The 19,526-nt window shown below is 30.7% G+C and overlaps 1 protein-coding gene across 4 annotated transcripts in view; it reads right to left on the bottom strand.

The window, feature by feature from the left end:
* The window catches only part of LOC143914328 (neuropeptide CCHamide-1 receptor-like), a 53,343-nt gene that overhangs the window by 4,886 nt on the left and 28,931 nt on the right, over positions 1–19,526 (bottom strand). For all 4 annotated transcript variants that reach the window (XM_077434513.1, XM_077434515.1, XM_077434514.1 and 1 more), the window contains 3 exons: positions 18,532–18,662; positions 14,714–14,899; positions 13,012–13,115 (listed from right to left, as the gene is read on the bottom strand). In XM_077434513.1, coding sequence (XP_077290639.1) covers positions 13,012–13,115; positions 14,714–14,899; positions 18,532–18,662 — 421 coding nt within the window. The remainder of the gene's footprint in view (positions 1–13,011; positions 13,116–14,713; positions 14,900–18,531; positions 18,663–19,526) is intronic.

Here is a 19,526-nt window from a genome sequence, read left to right as displayed (position 1 = left end):
TTTGCCCTCACTAGGCGAAAATACTACACACACATATTTATTTATTATTTAAAAAATGCATGTTTAAGAAAGAAATCTAGCTTGTTTTTGAAAATATTAAGGTTTTCGGAATTTACTACATTGTTGGGAAGATTACTCCAAACTGTAACCACTCTGGTTGTAAAGAGGGATTCTTTGATCAATTTATTCGATTTTTTTTTGGATTACTTGCTTAGTAAAATATTGTGAAATACATTTTCACGAAATGTACATAATAGGTATTGAAAATCATCCCATGCAATTTTTGGTAAGAGACGAAAAAAAAGAAAATAATTAATTTAATTATTATTTACCTCTACCTCACGGCACCGAAAGTGAAAAGGTCGAAAAAGCAAATATCGGAAGGCAAAGATCGAAAATCAAAAGATCCTAAGTCGATAGATAAAAAAGGGTGCATGGTAAACGGTACTATGTATATATATAATAATATATATCAGTGGCATGCGGTGAAATTATCTCTCTTTTTGTCATACAGCCTTGTTTAATGTGCGCGCGCAGATACGGGAGGAAAAGCCTGTTCCTCTCGTTCCTGTTGTATCCTGCTCACGCAAATTAAATGAGGATGTACGACGGAGGGAGAGAGACTTTTACCGCACGCCACTGATATACATATATACTAACCGTTTTTCATATGTATGCATGATAAACGAATATTTTCGACTTTTTCACGGTCACCCGGTATGTACATAACGTATCTACGTGACGAGCCAGAATGTTAAATTACAGAAAACACAAATATCGGAAGGCAAAGATCGAAAATCGAAAGATCTTAAGTCGAAAGATCAAAAAAAAGGGTGCATGGTAAACGGTACATACTTACTTAATTTGCGCGAGCTAGGTACAACAGGAACAAGAGGAACAGGCTTTTCCTCCCGTATTCTGCGCGCGCACATTAATACGGGCAATTCTGCGCGCGCAAGGCATTCAATTGACGAATATACTTGCACACGCATGATGTTAAATACTGTGCATAAATTTAAAATACATTTGTGTATACGAATATGATATAAATTTATATGTATTGTAAGATCGCAAAATATAGCTTGTTTATGAAATCTTTCAAAAAATAACTTTTTTGCAAAATATATACACGAATTATATTCGAATAGTTGATGAAATATTCGAATAACGAATGGCTGAAAAATCAGATGAATAATTCGAATACTTGGATATTCGAATATTCGATTGCGATCTCTAGTGGTGAGTCTATTGTTCTGTGAGAACTTCAGCGTATGCTTTGTTCGGGCACTTACTAATCCGAGGTTTCTATTGTTTACCTATGAATGAACTTAGACCAGTGCTACTCAAACGCTGGTCCGCGGCTCAGTACTGGCCCATGCCCCAGTTGTAGAAGGTCCGCGGACAAAGACGTAATTAAAACAATAGCTTTTGACAACGTTGCATCAACTCATTCATTATATAATTTATATAAAGACAAGTCCTGCAAACTTGAGATTATTTGTTTCGTTCATAATCAGTGCCAAGATATGGGCACTGATTATGAACGACTATTATCGCATGCTGCCATACGTTGTTTGTCAAGAGGTAAAGTGCTGAAGAGTGTATTTCAGCTCAGGGATGAGATTGCTATATTTTTGCAACAAAACTAACTACCTATGTTAGTACTTTTTCAAACTAGCACTATTTGACAGATATTTTTTGGATTTTGAATGAAATTCTTCCATGCAAGGAAGAATGTCATATTGTTTTACAACAGCAGACAATACAGCAAGTTTGAAACGAAAGCTAAAATTATGGAAGATTCGTGTTTCAAAATATTGCTATGACATGTTTCACAATTTGGCTGATATTATTCACGAAGGAGAGCAGGAGCTTAATATGACATGACGTCTTTGCGCGATGTAATCAGTTGTCATTTGACAAATTTTCGATTTCTATTTCCCACCAGATGACGATCTCCGAAAGGGAAAAGGATGAATACGAAATTCATTTTTGCCATGGAATAATACATATATTAGTTAATTTGGAAGATAAACTAATTGATCTGACTACAAATCAATAGTTGAAAAAGTGTATTGAAACCACTTGCGGCCTTTTGGATCAAATTGAAAGCAAAATTCCCAGATCGTTATGAACTTGCGCTGAAAACTCTTTTACCATTTGCATTAACTTACCTATGCGAGACTGGTCTCGAAACCACAAATTTAATTAAGACAAAACATCGTAACAGTTTGGATATTCATGATCCATTACGTGTGGAATTGTCTACGATAAAACCAAGACTGGATAAACCGTCTGATAACAAACAAGCTCATATGTACATATGTCTCATTAGTTTATTTTTATTTTTCATTTTTCATCTTTGTCTTCATAATGTACTTCTTTGAATTCAATAAAATAAATTTTACTACTTATATTTTATTTTATTTTTATTTGTTAAGTTTTCACTTGTATATGTTTCACCGAATCCATAAAATTGTCTATTACAAGCATTCGGCAAGAGAATTTCCGAATGCATGAAAAATGCAAGCACGATGCCCAGTTCACGGATTCCGTAAATTCTTTGCCGAATGCGTGAACTGGACAGCGTGTTATATTATAACCAAGTGTCAAAGTGACAGCTGAATAAGGATGTTTAATTTAATTTAATTTACATATTATTATGTATAATATGACTACATACATATGTTTCACTGTTAAAATATTGATCAAAATGTATAAAAATTACATTAATTTATGTATAAGTCATATGAGATGATCGAAACATATGTATGTAGTCATATTATACATAATAATATGTAAATTAAACATCCTCATTCAGCTGTCACTTTGACACTTGTCCACGCTGTCCAGTTCTAAAAAACAACACCGGAAAGCTGCTGTCTATTTGCCGACTCCATGCTTTGAGCAGAAAAATTCTTGGCGAATACACGCATTCGCTAAAGAATTTACGGAATCCGGGAACTGGGCAACATGTTTGCATTTTTCACGCATTCGGCAATTCTCTTGCCGAATGCGTGTAAAAGACAATTTCACGGATTCGGTGTAACATATACATATGTATATAAGCTTTTTATTTAAAAATATGATGTTATTCCATGTGAATTACTGAAAAATATATGCTGGTCCGCTAACTGAAAAAGTTTGTGTAGCACTTGACTGTCAATAAACGCCCCGACATAAGCGCGCCGACATTAACGCGCCGCGACAAAACTGCGAGAGCCAAAACCGCGATAGACATAACCGCGACAGACATAACCGCGCGCCGACAAACCCGCGCCAGAATCCGCTGTCAGATGCAAGTTTCGCTCGCATCTGGCACATGGCTGCAGTTTGAAAAGGTTGTCAATATGTGCATACTAGACTCCAACAACGGAATACAATATGGATGAAGATATACTATTGTTACGTACGCCGCGGATTAAGCAAATAGAATCCCAAAGACTATATGACCGTTACAGGGTTATCTGTTAACGGATTAACTAAGTGCTTGCACTTAGAACCAACGGATATATGTTAACGGATTAACTAAGTGCTTGCACTTACTTCCAGGATTATATCTGGACTCTAAGTGCATTTAGGCTAAACAATGACCGTTATTAGTCCTTTCTCAGAATCGGTACGGGGAGACCTAATGGCGTGGGAATACATATCCAAATACGTGACTATACAATAGGTAAACAGATTAGACGTCCTGAGAGATCTACCCTTTATAAGGCGGTACGTAGGCGATATCAGGTCATTCTGGACTGAGCACTGCCAGTGCGTGTATCTCCTTAATCATCAATAAATGCTGTGAAACGACTGTTGGCCTTTTACTTGGATCCTCCACCCACCCCTACGTAACACTATTAAGGCAATATATGTACTTGATATTTTGCATTTTGTTATTGTCTTTAATATTGTATTGTGGTTTAGCATAGTCCAATTTTCTTTTATCACTGGATCTATATACGTATATATACATACATATATGTACATTTATTTTTAATGCTAAGAAGATGGCTTAAAGCATTTAATGAACCCATGAAATAATTAAAAATATATTTTGATTTAATAAGTATTACAGGAAGATCCAATGAAAATTTAATGTATAGTTGTGGGAAATTATGAACCATTAAATGACGTTAACATTACACAAGTATATATGTATGTATGTATATATATATATTTGAAACAATAGCCAATATATGTATATAGTCGTCATATAGTCAATATACTCGTAGGTAGTAAAACATAGCCACCCAACAAATTTTTGCTACTCTACTTGGATTTGAAACGATTAATACGCTGTTGACTTGATAAGTCAATATAAATTGTGAAACTTCAGTATAACGTTTATGTACTAGCATTATTTGAACCGTTCGGCAAGGACGAGTTTGACTCCGCATCCAGTCCCACCCATACGACTTCAAAGAAAGCCAAATCGAAACAGATACCGCTCCCTACCGAGAAAACGTGCGAGTGAAACTTGCATCTGACAGCGGATTCTGGCGCGGTTTTGTCACCGAGCGGTTTTTTCGACGCGCGGTTATGTCGCCACACGGTTATGTCTGTCGCGGTTTTGGCTTTCGCGGTTTTGTCGCCGCGCGGTTATGACGGCACGTTTATGTTGTGGCGCGTATTGACCGCGCGGAAAAGTCTGGGTACCTTGAATTAGACAGTGGATACTCTCTCTTATGTTCCCACGTTACAATATTTTTTTTCCATACCTAGTTTCCTATTTTAAGAGGCATGGCACGCCACTGGTACATATGTACATACATACATACTATTATGTACTTTCCTTTTCAATGACAGGAGTGCCGGACTTTGCCCAACCCAGTGCTACATACCTCGCTTATCAATTTAGTTGACTAACCAGTAGGAATAAGACACGCCATTGATTTGTGGCACACCTAATTTAACAAGTAACCCATTGATGTGTGACACACCTAAATTAATAAGTAGAACCATTGATTTGTGGCACACCCAATTTACTGACTAACCGAAATTGTACGACACGTGTCTTCAATACTTCATTGTCTTAAAGAAAAGTATATAAACTCACACTGATAGAATTCAAGTCAGTCCTCCCCATCGACTCCGCAGATGACAGTCGATGACAGATGACAGACAGTGGAATGAGTAAACTAAAATTTATTAATCTTTCATTGGAACATGACAATACATACATACATATATATATATATATATATATATATATATATATATATATATATATATATATATATATATATATATATATATATATATATATATATATATATATATATATATATATATATATATATATATATATATATATATATGTACATAAAGTCAATGTAATATAATTACGAATCAGTAGCACGGATTTAACACGTCGCTGAAATCTGAATATTTCAATGATTTAAAGAAGATTACCAGTGGGAAAATTTCCTTCCGTTTTCACGGCTTTGAAGTACGTCGTAACAATGAACAAAATAAAATGAAAATACATGTACACATGTACCTGACATGAAACGTCAAAGGTCTTTTTCCTTTATATAATACACATCTACATACAATATTGTGGTGTTTGTATAACCGCTCTAAATTTGGATATAGACTCGAACAGGTTTCCGAGAATTTGTATTTTAAGGCTTTTGTGTTCTACATATGGTGTACATATGTACATACATAATGTATGAAGTGTTTAATTTTGTTACCATTTACATATTCGAGTAATGTAAACTGAGATGTAGTCTTTACGTATGTATTTGATATGTTTGATGTTCAAGTTATAACATAAAATTTTATATAATGTTATTCAAACTTAAAATAATATAAATTGTAGAATTAATCGGCGTTTATACTTATTTTGATATTTCATATGTATAATAATGCGTAAATTACAAATGTATATATACGAGTCTTTTGATGAAAGTTTCAGTCATTTTTTTTCCTTTAAGCTTATGAATAATAAAAGCTATTTCCGAATCCTTAAATGACAGGATATTTTTAAACATAATTAAAATGAGATAAACAGTGTTATGATTTTATGGTGAAATGTATATTTTAAATTGTTTAATTTTATTTCACAATCCTAAAAGAAAAACAGGCTATTAGAGACTTAATTTATTATATAAATTCACAAAATAATAAAAAAATAATAATGATAAAATAATAACAGTAGCGGATTTACTTCGCCACAAACGCGAGCGACACATAAAATATTTTCCAATTGGAACTGATATTTTATACATATATCAGAAACGTTGGTAAAAAATTATAATAATTAACTTTGTATTGACAAATCTATTCGGTGAAGACCACAAGAATTTGAAAGCTAGAATGTTCGACTACGATTGATCAACGACTTAAAATTTTCTGTCGGCTAACGAGTGAAGATGAAAGCCATGCTAAGTGCATTATCGGAAAAGCGTACGTGCGCGCATAAACGCCAAGCAATAAAAGTATAACTTTATTTGTACACCAAGTTCGAGGCGCTGATTGTGAATCTCTTGAAGACTAAGCTCAGGGCAATAAGTGCAAATATGGATCTTCTCGGAACTGTGATGAATTTAATGAAATTAAAATTAAAATTTAGAGAAAGCGATTAAACAATCATGATGTATTCAAAATAATTAATTTGGTAGTCATATTTGGCTAGTTTGGTGCTGAAATAAAAAAAAACCTTCAAAAGATTCGGGTCTATTCCAGTCTATGGTCTAAATTAGGATACTATGAAATGGTTAGAGACACGTATTTTGGGCATTTTGCTATTAATGCTTAATTGATGCTAAAATTTGGAATAGATGCTAATGTATGCTAAATTCGTAAAATATGCGAATAGATGCTAAAATAACACACAAAAGTGAAATTTGCATTAAATTAAAAAAATTAATAGACGATTTTAAAAGGGTCTTCCTATCCCTTTGCCCATTTATTATGTGAAGAAATTGAGGGGATAAAAGAGAGCTTGCAGTTTACCATAGACGGTGTTTTTTCTGTCGAAACTAAGCAACTGCTTTTGTTAACTACAGTTGGAGCTGTGTATCCAAAAGGCTGCTCAAAAAAGCGTCTTAAAACTAGACTCGCACTCATGACTAAATGAGACAAATCTATTCCTCCAAACACTGAGTAAACTATTCAATCCATCTATGGCAGTTCCAAAATTTAATATTAATGTTAAAGAAACAGTTTTGTTTTTTAGAAACCTGCCATTGTTTAATGTATTAACAGAGGCTCAATGTTTGGAAGGATATCAGCACTTTTTTAGACAATTAATACAGAATATAAAAAGTGAATCCACGCCGGATATATTGCTATCATCGATGCCAACAAAAATTAAATATGAAGAGTGTGGTTGTGCAGCTCTAAAATCTATTTGGTGTCCCATCAATAGTGTAGATGCTGAAAGGTATTTTAGTAAATACAATATAATCGTTACCGATCGTCGCAGGAATCTCAAAAAAGAATCTGTAGAAATATGCTCCAAGTTGAGTTTTAATAAATTTTAATTGGTATTATATTTTCATGTTTTTTTCGTTGTAATTTTAATTCCAAAAAATTTTAGAATTTTTTTTTTAATTGTTGTGTTGTCTTTAAATTGTACATATGTACATACATTTTATTAAAATTCATTGAAATTTTTCATTATTTAAAATAAAACTCTTCATAAAAATAGATGTTAAAATTGAACATTTTTAATGCCTTAAAACGCTAAAATGCAAAATTGAAATGCTAAAATTGACAAAAATAGATGCCCAAAATACGTGTCTTTAGAAATGGTAAATCAAATTTGGTGGTCTTAAGTTGAAAACTGCAGATTGGCATTAACGCAACCACCGAGCTATACTTCTGGCTATATATATATATATATATATATATATATATATATATATATATATATATATATATATATATATATATATATATATATATATATATATATATATATATATATATATATATATATATATATATATATATATATATATATATATATATATAGCCAGAAGTATAGCTCGGTGGTTGCGTTAATGCCAACCACCGAGAGGTTGCCGAGTTCAAGCCCTGGGTTGACCTCAATTGAAGGGAATTTATTCAGATTATTTCTGCAGTGCTGCTGGTCAGACTTGGATATCTGTAATTCCGAGTTGGTCGTTGCCTTTCAGAGTTTGCCAATTTTTATCTGATTTTATTGTTGAAACGGTTCCTAATCAAATTGGCAACACCATCCTATTATTAACAAATTATTTATCACTACTTGAATATGATTTAAAATTTTTCTCATATATGATTTCGAAAGAGACTTTGTAAGTATGTAAATATGTAATGTTGGCTCGTAAAATGGAAAACAAATCAGTTTCTATGACGATTCAATATATATATATTTCGATTCAAATAAATTTAATAAAAAAACAAATAAATATTTCTATTAGATTCGCCATGTTTAAGCTGTTTATATTAGAAATACTGAGTGAAGCCGGGTAAAACAACTAGTAATCTATAAATTTATATACAAGTTTATAACCATAGGTGTCACTTAGGGCTAAACCCCGTAAATTTCTTAAAGTCGAAGCTATATAACATGAGACTCGCATTCACATGTAAAATCGCATTCACCCCCCACTCAATATCAATGGTCAATCATATTTCGTTTCAGTTTCGCATTCCATTTTGGTCAAGAAATACAACATTGTTCGTGCGTATAGTGGTTGGTAGAATTTGACGTTTTGAGTTCGTGTTTTGTATTTTGAAATATTTACATTAATAAAATTTTAATATAAAATACGTAATTTCTTGATGTTATTGATTTTTTATTTACGGTATACGTATATAATTTATATTAATGGAAATTTATATTTTTTAGACTATAAAAGTAATTGCAAACGTCATGTTATGAACAGCAAAACTTACAGTAATATTATTAAAGACCTAGCATTGAATTAGTATATTGTAATAATATTATATAGTAAAATAATAAATAATTTAAAAAAAATAAAGAAATTATTGTACGTCCTTAAAATGTTATAACACATTGCACGAATACGACTCGTAAGTCTCACGCTACATGAAACCGAATAATAAATATGTACATATATAATATTTCAATCCATTTTACCATTAAATTGAAAATATATGTAATTCCGACTTACATAGTTTTATATACATACATATGCATGTACACATGTGTAATGTTCTTCTTAATAAATTTCATGCTAGCGAAATCAATTGATAAAAATAAGTATATTTTTGCATAAAAAATATTTCTCTTCGATGTCAAATGAAGCTGCTTCATTGTGTCAAAAATTTACATTTTAATATTTTTGCAACGTAGAGAGGTTTTCTCGAGAAAGGCTTTCTTTAGCGATTTCCTGTCGCCATCTTAAAAGAACACAATGGAAAGTGGGAAAGGATAACGTTTGAATCGTCTCGACAATTACGACAGATAAAATCAGCAAACTCCGATAAAAAATACCAGTAGTGACAAAATAATTATAAAAAAAATATTTTTTCCTTTTATATACATACCTATACATACTTGCGTATATATTTTTGCTATCGAGTGATTGTTCATTATGGAAATATAGTTACAATTAAAAAATAGTTTTATGTATATCTCATGTACTATCTCATCGTTTCTACTTACTACTACATACATACATACATACAAGCCCGTAATTCATAATTTCCTTATTAAAAAAAATACCAAAATACTTAATTCTCACCATCAAATCATACCTAACTCGTAGAAAGCTAGTGGTTAGCGTAAATAATGAATTATCGTCTCTGAAAATAATTACAGCTGGTGTACCACAGGGGAGATTGCTTGGCCCACTCTTATCCTCCATATACATACATATATAAATGAGATACATATTCCAAAAAACTGTCACATAGCCCTATATGCAGATGATACCGATTGCTTCACAAGTAGCAAAGAACCAGACACTATTCGTAAAAATCTTGAATTTGTAACTAAAACAATGATTTCACTAAGTGGAAAATTTAAATTAATCAAACCAAAACAGACGCGATATTCTTTAGTGTTAGAAAGCATAAGCCTAGTTCAGATATGAAAATCCCCTCTGGAGAAAGTCTGAAATGGCAATCAGTAATAAAATATTTAGGAGCAACTTTCGATAAAAGAATGAGATGGACTCCTCACATCGAGGCAGCGAAATGCAATGCGATGCAGGGTATATCCTCAATATACCTAATATTTAATCGCCATATTTCTTTATCAACTCAAAATAAAATAAAACTATATCGCGCGCTCATATTACCACTATTAACCTATGCTTCACTTGTATGGAATAACGCCTCTAATACTAACCGTTCCAAGCTCCAAATAATACAAAATAAATACCTAAAACTAATTTATACCACACCCATGTATACAAACTTGAAAAAACTGCATGTCACAAATAATATTCCGTTAGTTAGAGATATTAATAACAAATTAACTAGTCTATGACAGAATCACTAATAACCATACTAACACACTTGTGAAGAGCCTCGGTGATGACAACAAAATTTATATACCCTTTAGGTATAAACACAGATTACTTAAACACAATCTGCTTTAGATCGTCGACTTTAGAGTCTTTAGTTAATATTATGTATTAGATGTATTATGAGCATTTATAATAATTGTAATTAGGTTTTTGACCTCTTTTTCCTATTATGCTGTACATTAACATTAGAATAATATAATACTATGATTACTAATAAAATAAAATTAAAATTGTAAAATAGAAAATGATCAGTAGATCAGTAGCTATTAAAATAGATATAAAATGGATTGTGAACATAATTTCGTAATAATAAAAAGCATTTAAAAATCAAAAAAAACACAAGCCCGTAGAAGAAAACATTTATATTTCTATTATTTTCCCAGAATTTTACTCAATCAAGCAACTCCAGCAAGTTATAAATAAATGGAGTATATTTTAGACTTGAAGTTGATTTAATTCGATTTAAGCTATGGAAAATTTCAACGCAGACATCATATTTGATTAATTCACTTAAAAAAAAGTGTGAATTAGTTGTTTAAAATTTAAATAAAATCCAATTTAGCTTCAAAGATATAATATAATTGAAAATATTAATCTTGGTAGTCTGTAGTAGTGTGGGTATTGAAAAATTTGAGTAATTTGTGCGTACCTAAATCAGTATTCATCTCTATTATGCCTCGAAGCTTTAATCATTCGAATGCGTCAAAACAATAGCACTTTCATTGACGCTTCTTTGAAGCTATTTACAGTTGAAAATTCACCAAAGATAATTATCCCACAAAATAAAAACCCTGACTGGTTATGTCAAACTTTTTCGCTAATTGACGTACAAAGGAATTTCGTTTAATTTCAAGACGTGATTTGCTTCTTTGATTTTATCTAAATTTTTCACCCCGGGTGCTTGTACATAAAAATAATATTTTTCTTTAATTATGAAAAATGTTTACGAGGCGGGGTTGACGTGAAAGTACCGAAACATTCTCCTTTCAACCCCCACGCAAAAAACATATCTTTAATTAAAAAAAAGTACGAAAACACCCACTCGGTTCCTTGAAAGAGAGACCATCGTAATAACGTGCAGATCCTGATATATTATATCATCTCTCTTGTATGATTTGTAAAATACATCTCGATATATTACATATATCATCACTCTTGTATGATTTGAAACACAACTGACGAGATTATTTCACTTTTTTCACGTCGTTATGCCTTTGGGATCCAACCTACATCACATTGTCATTCAAGAAATGTTTACAAACTCTTTTTTAGCAAGGCTGAAAAGCCACGCGTAGAAATATTTTGCTTACTCCTTATTCGCTTTTATTTAGCTTGATAATTCTATTTGTGTGATTCAAATCTATATTGAAAACACGACTTTCTTAAAAATTCAATTTGATCCCACAGGAAATAAAAATATTCAGATGTGACCAACCCACGACTTTATCTATGAATTTGAGGAATATAAGAATAATAAAAAACAAAACTCGATAATTAAACATACATATCGGCTATGAGACCAATTTTTATACAAATTGAGCGCAAATGTAGGGAAACTTACACAAGACAAAAGTTCTACTTCCGGTTATCGGATTTCATTCAAACTTTTTTTATTACTTAAAATCACTGTATATTGCACTGCACATTAAATATCAAGAAAATAATGAAACATTGATTTAAAAAAAAATACTACTTCCGGTTTACGAATTCTGACCAAAACTTTATCAGCTCTGAGTTAGTACATAAATAATACAAATAGAAATGTTCAGCTTGATACGTTCAGGAGGGGGGAAAAAATCGTGTGGTCACAACATTTTTGACTAAAATTAGAAGAAATAATCTCACTTTTTATTTTATCATATTAATACTTCATTGAAGAGCAGAGCAGCATTGAAGAGCACACATTTTAAAGGGGTCAAAAAAATAGTGGAAGAAAAATCTAGAGTAAACTGTCACTTTCGGTTGACGGATGTTCACCAAATTTTATACATAACTTGGTATTAAGCTTAAAATTCTAGATATGAAATTTAAGTTCAATAAACTTAAGGTTTTCTGAGAAGAACATAGAAAACTTCAATTCTCTAGAGTTCCGGATTAGGAAAAAATATTGAATTATAAAATATATAATTTCTATTACATGTAAAATATTTTCTGTCCGATTTAATTAGCGGTTTGGCAGATAATTTAATTCAAAAATTTTAAAAAAAGAAGACTCCTACCTATAAAGGGAGGTACCATTTCCGGTCAAATCAAAAATTTGAAAAATATTTACATCGTATCGATTAGCATTTCAGAAACCGATCAGAAACTAAGTTTCAGTTTGATAGGACGAACGGTGTTAAAAAAATCCACAAAGTACACAGACACACACATATTTTTTCTAGATCATGAAAACATGATCAGTGATCGATTCTGAGTTCGAATCAGTCAAAATCTTGAGTTAGAATTTTCGCATGGTCATAAATCTTCGTCTGTTGTGACTACGCATATACATAGATAAATTAAATATATATATTTTACTCACCTATAGTAAAACCATACCATGAAGACGTGGTATGGGAGAAAACATATGGCGAAGACTACGACGAAGGCTAGCACCATCATTGCGACTTTTCGTCTGGCTTTGACCTGCGTGAAAAATTATAATTAATATTTGCGTTCGAAATGAGAAAATTTTCTATGAAAATGGGGTCAAATATTGATTATGTATTGATTACACTCGTTTGGCGTTGGTTGTTTGCATATAAATTAGCGAGCTTTTATCTGAAGAGGGTGTTTGATCTGATAAAAATTTACATTATAATATAATCCGTATGATGTTACGTCAATATGTATTTAATCATGAGGGTAAATTGTTTTAATAAATGTATAACGTTAAAATGATAAAGCGTTGTGCAAACATGAAGAATTCTTTTGATGCATGAAAACGCTTTAATTTGAAAAGTTCTGTAATATACAAAATATATTTTTTTTACCTTTTTTTATTAAGAATGTTTTACATGATTTATTATGTGGTATGTACGATGAATTAGTTTTAGAATTTATGATTTAAAAATGTATAATTTACATGAAGAATACAATGGTGTTTTTTTTTAATGATTTTAATGAAATACTTACTACATACTATCAATAAACAATACTATCATATATATGTATATATAATATGAGTGAAACAATGATTTTTTATGAAGTATTTTTATTTATAAACTGGAGGCTATTTAAATATTAAATGAAAAGTATTTCAAAAGACGTATTCGAATATTTACACTGAAATAGCTCAAGCTAGAATGAATTCGTATAAAAGTCGGATTTTCTTGATAAATTGTATTGCTTTTTTGTGGTTTTTCTTTTTAAAATGAAAGTCTACATATACATATGTAATATAAATGTCTTTATTTAAAAGCACTTGAATAGAAGCATAGCCAATGGGCTCGAGGGGTTTATCTGCTTTAAAATATAAAAACGAAAGAAAAATCAACAAAAATAAGTATTAAAAGGAAATTATTCACAATTTAATATATTCAAACGAAATAGAAAATGTAAAGAGTATTAAGATAAACAAAGTAAGAAAGAAATCAAAAGAAAAATAAAAAATCAACACTTCAAATGCTCAATGAGTGACTTTGACTTTGACAAATGTTAAATTAAATTTAAGTTATAATAAATCTAAGAAATATAAATTGTAAAGAACTACAAACATGCATTGAAGATTGAATAAATAGTAATTATTATTCTGAAAAAACATTTTAGACAATTCCCTATACCAGTGTTTTTTAATACACGCTTTTGTACTGACGCGAAATATTCGTTACTGACGTCTCAAAACGATCTTTTCACACAAATAAATGAGAAAATTAAGTCTCAATATTATGACCGATTTGTGTTAGCACATATGTCTGTGTATGTAATTATCTATACGGTTATTTTGTGTTCGCAATTTCTTCCTGTGCAATTTTTTATACCGATTGAAAACTACCGATGTATGTACGTAAATATAGGTAATAGCGAATGTGTCGAAAGGATTAAGGCAATTTAAACAGGGAAAACTTCCACGAACCCTTCGGTCATTTCTGATTGGAAACAATTAGCGTAATGTTTGCCGACCTTGTGGTGGGAAATTCAAAGGACCCTTAAATTATCCCAACAAAAGGGTTCGTCGACCAAAAAATAGATCACATGATAAATATTATGGTTAGTTCTAAGAGTTTGAAACATGGAAAGTTTACCTGCCTGCGGGCTAGCAACTCCCCGGGTATGTTTTTGACACTAAGTACCAGATGTCGAGCCATCAGGGCGTAAAATACCCCAATAACTGTTAAGGGTATGGCATAGTAGATGAGGAATCTTCCCAGGACGATGGTGCGGGCGTATTTCGGGCCCCATTGCTCCGGAAAAGGATAGCACGCTTCGAACTGTGAAATTTTAAAGAATTCTTATACATATTTCAAAATTGAACTCGTTCAAGTCTTAAAATTCAATGTGATTACAGTCGATAGGATAATGAAATCGTAAGTTATAAGGAAAGCTGTATAGCTTTTCAACTAAGTCTCCAAAGTTCTTAGCTGGTAGGTTTCGGCTCGCTCCACTACAAATCGCTGCAAAACACGCGGTTGCATGCTCATTTTGATTTCGGTGTTTTTCGTCTTGATGAAATTCGCGAATGTTTGACCGCATGTTCACTCGAACTTGTATCGACGTCGAACGTATGGATGTCTCTTTCGCACGCATATATTTTGCCGCGAGTACTGCTCGCACTTATGCGAACTCTATGTCAGATTCCCAATACACCTCTCCACTCGTCGTGTTACCCTGATATTTTTTTCTCGACTTTTGCATTTTTAAACTTGCTAGAAAGATCCAACTCAATTTTAATAATTGCCAATCATCAATACACATCGAAATGTCATCTGCGTGACCCAATGAATATCTCGTCTTTTAGTTCATGTTTAACACTCCCTCACCGAAGTAGGGTATGCAAGTGCCCCAATTTTTACGTTTTTTGTAATAACTATGTGGTTTTCAAAGCTATACACCCTATATTTCTTGTATTCTTAGAATGAACTACAAGAAATTTATTTTAATAGATTTTGTATGATTTAGAAAAGGGGTACATCGTGAAAAAATACATTTATACGAAAAAATAAATAAATAAATAATCGCACAAATATCGCATACATATATCTATGTATGTATACGAGTATTGTAAAATACTAAAAATATATTTTGGTGGTGAACTATATAATCGCTCGGTCATTATTTGAATACAGTTCGTCGATAGTTTTTATTTAAATTAATTTAGTATCTACGTACATATGTAGTATATACGGATTGGTCAGTTAATTTATCAGTATATGTACTTTTATTGGATTCGTCAAAATGCTCATTTTATAAATTTCGCAATTCACTGGCACGTTTTCGATTTCAAAAAAATACTTCATTACAAACCTCCATTACGTTTCACTTACGATTACAATTCAGGAAAAAATTTGCCTCTTATCCGATCGTTTTCATACTTTGCCATATTGCTCATTTTGGTCATTAATATAATTAAATGGATCCTCCGCCATTACGATACAGATAAAATATCGTTTAAGACGCGTTTGAAGTTTGCAAATTTGAAATCTGGGTGACGTCTATGTAGTCTTTAGTTTTATACATACATATGTAGATGGCGGTAGTAAAATAAAATTATTGTTATTTTTATTCAAAATAATAATGTACATATCTTAATATTATATACGAAACTAAAAAAGAGGTTTGTTTTTAAAACACTTTTTTTCACAAGGCTTTTTTTTTGATACAATAGAACTGTTTATTTTAAATGATAAATCATAATTCTTAAATGATAATTAAGGGGGACAGGTAATATAAAAAATATTAAAATCTTAATTTTTCACACTTTTATTTTCTACTGGTATTTTGCCCTTTGAAATTTCAATGAATGATTTTTGAAATGGAATTGCTACGTGATTTGAAATTATAATTAAAATGTATCGCCATTGCGTTCTAAGGCTGTGATAAATTGATGAATTCGTCAAAATCTTGGTAATGTATTAAATACAATACTATTACACATATAAGGGAGAATATTTTAAATTTTTGATTGTTGTAATTATGTTATAAATAATTCATTTATTTAAAATTATTATTATTTGATTTAAAGCTATCTATAGATTCATATAGTCGGCGTGACCCAAGGTAAAATTATTGTGATATTATAATTATGCTGTTATTATTCAAATTATTCTATTAATCATACTAGAAGCGAATTTCCCGGAAATCCCGTTATTTCCCGAATTTCATTGAAATTTAATACTAGATTTCTTCGGTTCACCTTTATGTACATATTTCACATATCGAGTAAATTTTTTATATTATAAATTGTAATTTTTTGATATGTATATAAAAGTAATTTGAAACGGAAAAAAATTAATGTATTTCCAACAATTTACAATAAAATTCTAGAAGCTTTGATCAAATAAAAATACGAAAAGCTTTTTTTTTTTTTAAATAATATATGTGCATATACGTATAAAATGGTATGTATTACATATATGATTTTAGTTTTAATTGAATAGTGAGAAAAAATTTAATTACTTGATAGCATAATCATTAATTGCACGGTTGTCTATGTAGTATGTCTGAAAATAATTTATTATTTCATTACATCCCTTTATATGTGGATATTTGTATTCATGTACATACGTCCAATTTTTTCGCTTATTATTTCACCCTCACAGAGTCCTCCCATAATGAATTCCTATCCAAAGTCAAAAAAAAAACTTTCTTCGTACCGTTTCTTTGTTTTTTCAAGCGATAAAATTCGATTATGGTGCAGAAAAAAATTTACACATCACAGAAAAGTCCAACGGAGGAAGTTTTCCTTCCGATTAGGCTCTATTTTAATATAATTTATTATATTACATACATAATCAGTTTTTCATATTACATGTAAATATTCAGTTGACGAATTTTAAAGTTTGCAAAGCATAAATATATCCGATGAAAATATGTATACTCAATATTCTACCAAAATTTGAATTAACCCTTCTCACCACATCAAAAAACATATTTAATAAGCATTTGAAACATTAATTTATAAGCTGCTGTCTACATATTTTGTAGAATGGTACCTGTTTTCTTCGTTACCATATATATTACTTGGATTACATGTAGTGTGCGAATATATGAGCCGTTATATTTGAAAGTCTACTTTTCTTTCTACGATCTATGTACTAGCAAAACTTTAAATATAATGTTTTGCGTATGACATATGTATAATATACTTAACATACATTGGAATACGCCAAAACCTATCAACTTTCAATTATGTGCAATAAATATGAGTCGTCATATTTGAAAGAGGCATAAATCCAATTTTCTTCAATTCGAAAAATATTTGCGTATAAAAATATTCGGCAAAATATTATATGATGATTTGCTTTTAAACATATTTTAAAATACTGGTGGCCTATAATAATACGTTTATTCTACTATTAAGAGATTCTGGACATATCGAATTAAAATAAGTGATAACAATTTATGAATTAAGTCAAACAGAAATAGCGTTTTTGGAACTAAAACTTGGACTTCCGCCACTTTTAAATATAACAGCTCATATCGTGCTTTCCAACAGTCGAAATATGAGAAATGAATAATTTGAAATCGTATGACTTAGATATTGTTTCCACTCGATATTATATTATGCAAATATTGCTTAGTTCAATTCCAACTTTTCATTTCATTCTCATTCTATATACTATACAAGTACAACTCGAGAAAATGGAAAAAGGAAACACGTATAATATTGAAGCGATTCGTGTATACATTAGTATATAAAATATGTATGTGAGTGCTTATTGTGAGAATTTCATACGTTCGTGTCACGTCAACAAACTCGTAAATTTGTGAAATACTTTAAAGATACATACATCTCATAATGCTCTAAGAGTGCTTTGAAGTCTTGTTCTAACAAAGAATTTTCTGCCGTATCAAATTTGGCACATAAGGGCGTTTTAATTAAATTTTCATTCATATTCATTACCTGTGTCGTTGGATTAACTTGGAAAACTCTCACATAGGATCCGGCAGCTGCTGGAACTGCACAAAGAAAACCCAAAAACCATATAAGTGCAGTTGCAACTATAGTGACGCGAGTTGCTCTACTACCTCCTCCTGAAATTTAATTTTTAAATTAAAATGTGCTTATTTGTTATATATGTATTTAAAAAAATATATGTATGATGTTGTTTGTAGCGATGGAAATTGTTTGGCGTACACGATCGTACTTTCTCTCGTTCTTTTCTTTTGCAAATAATGGTAGCACATTGAAATCTCTTGAAGTTCAAACGTCTAAAGCTCACGTGGAAGATTTTAGATTGAAAAAGTTCAATAATATATTCCCGTGCACATTTTTTATGGGATGGGAAGGGAATGAGTGCCAATTTAACTTTTTTTCAATTGAAAATTATCTTAAAATACAATATACAAAGGCAAATTTAACCTGAAGCTAATTAAATTTGCTAAAAAAACTAATTATTTGGTACTGTTTTCAAAATATCTGATAATATTGTATGAATAATTTCATGATAAACGTGAATCTTTTTAAAAGGCTCATGTATATTATTTTTATTTTCGTAATTATTTTTAGCTTGCGAAAAACTATCTACCAATATGTAAATGATCCAAAATTTATCATATAAACTAACAAGAAGACTTACAATAGCAAAAAATAAATAAAGGAAACACACTTACATACATACGTATATATGTATCTTTTGACATGATTTACATATCAAAATTAACAATATAAAATTGCAAATATTTCCATATCGTATTTAATTTTATAAATTTTAAATAAAAAGTTTTATTTGAAAAGTAAAATATGTAATGTAAAGTTTTTAAAGTATATATGAAGTTAGTTATTAAAACTCCTATATCATGTTTGCGGATGTTCATAGTAAATATGCCAAGTTTTTGAATTATATATATTTTTTTTATCAAATTATCACCGAAACTTTTACATATGTACATATGCAT

The sequence above is a fragment of the Arctopsyche grandis genome, chromosome 7 (assembly GCF_051622035.1).
Source record: "Arctopsyche grandis isolate Sample6627 chromosome 7, ASM5162203v2, whole genome shotgun sequence".
Lineage (NCBI taxonomy): Eukaryota > Metazoa > Arthropoda > Insecta > Trichoptera > Hydropsychidae > Arctopsyche > Arctopsyche grandis.
This window is presented reverse-complemented; position numbering and strand designations above follow the sequence as displayed.